At 62.3% G+C, this 6,557-nt stretch overlaps 1 protein-coding gene across 1 annotated transcript; it reads right to left on the reverse strand.

Annotated features, from left to right (window-relative positions):
* Nucleotides 1–2,634: 2,634 nt before the first annotated feature.
* LOC102419704 (transforming acidic coiled-coil-containing protein 2-like) lies at nt 2,635–5,916 on the reverse strand. The gene is made up of 5 exons (XM_023749438.1): nt 5,796–5,916; nt 4,551–4,783; nt 4,141–4,247; nt 3,727–3,847; nt 2,635–3,174 (listed from the first exon to the last, which is right to left on the reverse strand). The coding sequence occupies exons 1-5, from the start codon at nt 5,914–5,916 to the stop codon at nt 3,109–3,111; spliced, it is 648 nt and encodes a 215-aa protein (XP_023605206.1). The 3' UTR covers nt 2,635–3,108.
* Between the last annotated feature and the right edge of the window lie 641 nt (nt 5,917–6,557).

Raw genomic sequence — 6,557 nt, forward strand, 5'->3', positions numbered from 1 at the left:
TCCCTACCTGTCCGGGGCCTGCAGCCTGTCGTCCACGTCCAAGCACATGGCCTTGCACATCTGGGACAGCGCCAGCAGGTCCCGGGAGAAGGGCTCACTGGGGAGGCGCCACCGGTTGGTCGAGCCGGCCATCTGGCGCTCCGGCCGAGCTCGGCGCTTCTTGGGAGACAAGAGAGAAAATGGTTTCTCAATCGCACACGCATGCCAGCCCTTCCAACGGCACGGCCGGAAGCAAACCAGGACGTGCTCCACGGCGGTTAACGCCCACGTGGCCAGGTTTCCCATGAGCCCTCTGTGCAGGGCGAATCCATTCAGTATCAGTCAGGCGGTTCCGGGGATGGGGACGTGGGGCAGGAGGTGCCGGGGCTGAGCGTCCGGGAGAAGGTGTTCCTTGGCTTGTGGCTCCGGAGAACCCCGAGGCAGCACAGGTGACGCCCCAGGAGCTGCTGTGTGAGTCCTCACCACAGCGCGATCCCGGGAGGCCAGGCGGAGGCGGCCGGCCAGCGGCCGTTGGGTTTTTGTAAATTGTGGTAAAATACACAAGACAGAGACCCCACCATCGTGTCCACTTTCCGGTGTCGGTTTAGTGGCCTTCAGTGCGTGACAGCGCTGTCAGCCATCAGCACCCCCAGCCACCAGCACCCCTAATCAGAACATTTCATTCCCACAGGAAACCTTGTCCCCCCATCCGCTGCCCCTGCCCCCACCCCCTGGCAACCACCAATCTGCTTTCTGCTCCTGCAGGTCTGCTGTTCTAGCTATCAATTTTTTATGTTTTTATTGATTTCAGAGAGGAAGGGGGAGAGAGAAACATCCCGCCACGCTGCCCTTAGGAGAAGCCCACACTCACCTGATTCAACATTTTCACAGACGACAGCGAGGATTCCACGGGGGCAGGAAGGGAGAGCACCACCTGGAAGACACAACAGGCCAAGTTTCCACTTTCTTTCTTTTATAAAAAATATATTTTTCTTGCTTTCAGAGAGGAAGGGAGAGGGATGGAGGTAGAAACATCATTGATGAGCAAGAATCATGGACCGGCCGCCTCCTGCACGCCCCCCACTGGGATCCAGCCCGCAGCCCGGGCCTGTGCCCTGACGGGAATCTAACTGTGACCTGGCTCACAGGTCGAGCTGGACCCCGGAGCCGGCCGGCCGGGCTGGTCCGTGAAAGGTCTGAGTTCTCTGCAGGGACAGGGGCTCCGAGAAAGCAAAGCAAAGACAACCAGGTTCTTCCCTTTTCCCGAGGATGGAACCAGCCGATCACAGACTCGCTAAGTGCGATGGCCCCTGGGCTCCCAGCCCCTCTGCCTCCGGCCTGGGCCCCCCAGGCCCCCCAAACAGCGCCAGTGGGAGCAGTGAGGGCTCTGGGGCTGGAGAGGAGCAGCCACACTCACTGCTCCGCGTGCGTCCACAGGGGGGCTCGTCCGTGTCCGTCGGAGGCGCTCTCACTGCATCGGCCGAGTCGCGGGCTGTCCACCCCCCGAGGCTGGGTCCAAGCGCGCTCAGGGCACCAGGCACCGGGCACCCGGCTGGCTGTTTTCCCTGCAGGGGCCGCGTGCTCCGGCGGGTGCTGCCCTCGGCTTCCTGGGTGCTGTGGGTGCCGTGGCGACTCAGACATTCCGAGAGTTCCTGTTCCGGCCTGGTCTCCGCACAGCTGCCCGCACCTCAGAGCCACCACGGCCACGCACTGGGGTCAGGCACCCCCCTCAGCCTCCCTCCTTAGGGGGGCGGTCGGGTCACCCCACTTTTCTGTGGTGCCCAACCCCTCACAGCACAGGGCGGCCTGGAAGGTTCTCGAGAACGGCCAGTGGGAACCTGCCCCCCCTCCCCTCCGGCCTCCTCTGTGAAGGGAGGGGCTGGCCCGGAGGTTCTCGGCCTCTTGGCCCCTTGGCCCCTCCCAGCCTGCGTCCAGATGTGGTTTGATTAAAAGATTTACATAAAAATGGGAGAGCTGTGCATCACTGAGAGCCATGCCGCCGACTTTGCTGTGTGGCCCTGGCACATCCTTACCCGGAGGGGCCAGAGCCTATGCCCCAAAGGGTGTGTGTTGTGTGTGTTGGGTGTGTTGTGTTGGGTGTTGGGTGTTGGGTGTGTGTGTGTGTTGTGTGTGTGTTGGGGGTGTGTGTTGGGTGTGTGTTGGGTGTGTATTGGGTGTGTGTTGGGTGTGTTGTGTTGGGTGTTGGGTGTGTGTGTGTGTTGTGTGTGTTGGGGATGTGGGGTTCCATTCTGGCAGAACCTTAACGGAAGGAAGGCTGTTTGCAACGGGCTTCCCACTTTAAAAATGGACGTGACTTTCAAGGAGGAGAAAAGCAGCCGCGGCGCTGGGGACCTCCGGCCCCTCATGAGGCCTTGGCCCTAAAGCAGAGACGTAAGAACAACATCCAGGCCAATTCCCCTACGTCGCCGAGTTCCTGAAGCCGCAGGTCAGCGTCTCCCTTCGGTTCCCACTCCCCACCACGGCCACCACCACGGCCACCACCACGGCCACCACCACGGCCACCACCACGGCCACGATCGAAGGACATGTCATCTAATCGGGGGACAAGGAGCGAGAGGCGGAACCTGACAGGACGGCACGAAGGCCAGCAGGCTCGGCCCCTCCCAGGAAATCCACCCTCACCACAGGCATTGCCAAGATCCAAAGAAAAATCTTTTATTTACAATAGAGAACTGTATTCGAAACATGCATGTTCTTTTCTTATTAAAACGAACGGCAAACGCAGGTGAAGTGTACACTCCTTAAGGCAAGAGTCCCTGTGCAGCAGCACGTGTTTACGTTAGACCCAAGAGCCACACGCCCTGGGAGCTCAGGGTCAGAGGCCAAGGCCAAGGTCAGCGCCGTGTCCTCCGTGAGAGACTCGGACAATCTCCCTGATGCGGGAACTCTGAGGTCAACTTGCTATGAACGATCCCGGGAAAAACGCAAACCCACAGCAAGAAGTTCCGCTGGTCCCTTCGCCCTGCGGCCGACCACGTCCCCGGGGCCGAGCGAGGGAACGGCGGTGCGTACGCGGCGGCGGGAGCGCCTGTCCCCGGCCTGGGAGCACAGCAGGGTGCCGACGGGCATATTGCACGCAACGGTCAAGTCCAAACGTTTGGGTCAAAGTTAGCTTTTCCCCATTTTGGCAATCAGTTCATCGCAAATCTTGGTGAGTTCTTCGATCTCTTTATTCTGCAAGTGAAGACGGAAAATAAAAAGGCTGCTGAAACCTCTTGGTGGTTTGAAGTCAAGCCAAGCAGAATGGTCATTAGATTAAAAAAAAAGTTTTTATTGGTTTCAGAGAGGAAGGGAGAGGGAGAGAGAAACATCCATCATGATGAGAGAGAATCATGGATCGGCTGCCTCCTGCACGCCCCGCACTGGGGATGGAGCCCACAACCCGGGCGTGTGCCCTGACCGGGAATTCAACCGCGACCTCCTGGTTCACAGGTCGATGCTCAACCCCTGAGCCACGCCGGCCGGGCGGTCATTGGATTTTAAGGGACCTTCCGACCTCTTGGTCCCCCTGAGAAATAAGTTAGAGCCCAGTTTTCTACATCCCGGCTCTAGCTGTGTGGCCTTGGGCAAAAGACACACCCTCTCTGAGCCTGGTGAGCCTGGTTCCCTCTCTAAGAGGTGGATGATGACCTCTCTTTCCGATAATTAAATGAGGCTGAAAACGGACAGTTCCTCAGCCCAGTGACCCCGGCCTGCCCGCTGGAGGCCACGCCCCCGGCCCGTTACCTTCTGCTCCAGCGTCCGCTCCAGGGCGTCCACCCGCAGCTGCTCCTTCCGCAGGCTGGCCTGGTAGGCGGCCTGCTCCTGCTGGGCCTTGCCCCGGACCTGGGCAATCTCCGCGTTGGCCCTGCGGGGTGGGGGCACTCAGGACGACCACCCTCCCCCATCTCGGCCTCCCCCTCCCTCCTCCCAACCGGGCGGGGGGACCGTCTGGCTCCAGCTCCCACCTACAAAGGCCCAGCATGGGGCCCACGAGACACCCCATCCCGACCCCGCTGTCCGAAGCCGAGGGGCTTTGGTGGGCGCCCGGACGCACCCTTTGCTTCTCACAGCCCACGCTGAGTGCAAGCTCATCACGAACCAGGCTGGACTGTGCTGAGCGACGCACCCCGACCCGGGCCGTGTCGGGCCCCCCGTTACCTGTCCAGCTTCTCCTCCGCGTGCACCTTCAGGGCCTGGTACCTCTGCTCCTCCTTCTTCACGCGGGACAGGTACTCCTGGGCGCACTTCTTCAGCACCTCTTCATTCTGCCGCGACAGAGGCCGACGCTCAGCCGCTGAGCCACGCCGGCTGGGCGGGCACGGCATTTTAAGAGACAGGAGGTCCTTAAGGCCTGTGGGTCCCCCTGAGAAATGACTGGGAGCCAAATAATCTATCTACATCCCAGCTCTAGCTGTGTGACCTTGGGCAAGTGACACACCCTCTCTGAGCCTGGTTCCATCTCGAGCCCACGGAGGAGATGCCGCTGGGAACCCCAGGAACTCTGACGAGGGCGTAACTCAGACGGCCAATCCGACTCCCCCGCCCCCCCTCCCCGACCGCACACGCACCTTGCGGAAGCCCTCCAGCACCTCCTTCATCTTCTCGTATCTCCGGAAGAGGTCGGCCAGGGACTTCTCCACGGAGTTCAGGTCGGCCAGGGCCTGCTCCTTCTCCAGCACCAGCTGCTGCACCGTCTGGTGGGAGACGGACTTCTCCCGCTGCTCGTCCTCTGGCGGGAGAGAGAGAGCACGGAGCCATGGGGCCCCCGGAGCCGGGCCTGGCGTCGGCGCCAAGGCCTCAGCTCGGACTCAGCGAGACCCTGTTCTGAGCCCCCGGACTCGCCAGGAAGCAACCCCAGGGCCCTGCCTCCGGGGCCTGGACGGGCGCAGTATCACACGGGGGGGGGGGGGGAGGGGTTGGGCCACCGGTTCTTTGCGCTGATGGGGAAAATTAAGGAAGAAGACGCAGGTGGTTCAAACAGACCCACAGGTAGGAGAGAAAACATCCCCACTGACCGGTGTGCTGGGCAAGAGTGACGGGTCCCGCAGTCTGGGCTGGGGAGGGGCGGGCCCTCTTGAGTGTGGTCACGATAAACAGACGGCCCGCCGGGCGTGGCTCAGGAGCTGAGCCTCAACTTATGACCCAGGAGGTCAGGGTTTGGATTCCCCGTCAGCGCACAGGCCCGGGTTGTGGGCTCCCTCCCCAGTGGGGGGCGTGCAGGAGGCAGCCGATCCATGATTCTCTCTCATCATCGATGTTTCTTTCTCTCCCCGTCCCCCTTCCTTTCTGACATCAGTACAGACATATTTTAAGAGATAAAGAGACGAAGGTCGCGTCCCTGAAAACCTCTCAGGGAGCTACTGCTGTCAGAACGAGTCTCAGTTATGCACCAAAGGCCGTGGGGGGGGGGGGAGGAGGGAGAATTGGCATCTGTCTGTGGCACGTCCCCAGGGGGGGAGCACACCCGGGATCCCAGGCCCGGAAGGTGCCCGATGTCCCCTCTGGCCCGGCCTCGGAGCGCCCACCGCGAGGCAGTGAAGAGTCGCGGAGTCTGGGCCCCGGGCGTGCCGGGCGCTGCTAGCTCCCGCTGTGACCCCGGCCGGGCCCCAGCCTCGGTCTCAGCCTCCTTCCCGGAGGAGGGATCGCTTCCCTCCCGGCCCCGGGGACGAGCAAACCAGACCCGCACGAGGCCTCCGACCCCGAGAACCCGCTCAGGGCCCCGACGGCATCACCGCCCCGGAACCGGCGCCATGTCGGGGGCCGGGACCCACAAAGGGGAGCGAACATTTAGCCAGAACAGAGCCGCCAGCGACCTGCTCGCGACGCGGAGACGCAGGGAAAGGCGTTTCCCAAGTCGCCAGCAGCCGCGTGCTTCTCATTCATTGAGTTCAGCGGCCTCAAAGCCGGGGTCCCCGCGCCCCGTCCAGCACCCATGCCGGCCGGTGTGGGGCGTGTGTGCGCTGCACAGGCCTTGTGTGGGGAGCTTATCACACAGGGGCCCAGATTTCCAGGTTCCCTCCCCCCACCCGCCCCTCGTAAAAGCAGAACCTCCGGCTCAGGGAGACCCAGGCGGCGGGAACACCCCGGCTTTTGTCCTACAGTCGCAAGTGCAGCGCCCGCTCCTCAGATCAGGAAACCAGCCCCCAACCTGGGACTCTGCCCCCAACCCCGTCCCCGGAGACCCGCTGGCTTTTACCAGGCAAAACGCGATGAAACTGGGGGGGGGGGGGGCAGCCAACACGCAAAAGCAAAAGGAACGGACGCGGGAAAGCAGACACTGGGTGCGGGGGGGTGTCACATTCGGGAAGCAGGTACTCACCGGGCTTGCCTGTGCGGTTTGCAAGCAAAGGGCAGAAGCAACAGAAAACGGAAGCAAAACATGGTCAGGGCGGTTAGAAAAGCAACCCCGAGCGCACCCCCAACGCAGGCGCGGAGGCTCCTTCCGTCCTGAAACCCAGGCCCCCCCCCCGAGCTGGGGAACCCTGTGGGAGCACACGGTGGGGGAAACAGGATGGGAGGACCCATGGGGGGGGATGGTGTGTGCAGCCTCCCGGGACCGTTAAACTGGGGCCCCA

Source organism: Myotis lucifugus, unplaced genomic scaffold, assembly GCF_000147115.1.
Source record: "Myotis lucifugus unplaced genomic scaffold, Myoluc2.0 scaffold_9043, whole genome shotgun sequence".
Taxonomy (NCBI): Eukaryota; Metazoa; Chordata; class Mammalia; order Chiroptera; family Vespertilionidae; genus Myotis; species Myotis lucifugus.

What these genes read in the sequence shown, in the direction of transcription:
- LOC102419704 (XM_023749438.1), bottom strand. Translation starts at nt 5,916, where the DNA reads ATGGGTGCTGGACGGGGCGCGGGGACCCCGGCTTTGAGGCCGCTGAAC. An exon ending in GCGGAGGAGAAGCTGGACAG is followed by an intron (nt 3,848 to 4,140) that starts GTAACGGGGGGC and finishes CCCACCCCGCAG; the next exon opens with GGCCAACGCGGAGATTGCCC. An exon ending in AGCGGACGCTGGAGCAGAAG is followed by an intron (nt 3,175 to 3,726) that starts GTAACGGGCCGG and finishes CTTCACTTGCAG; the next exon opens with AATAAAGAGATCGAAGAACT.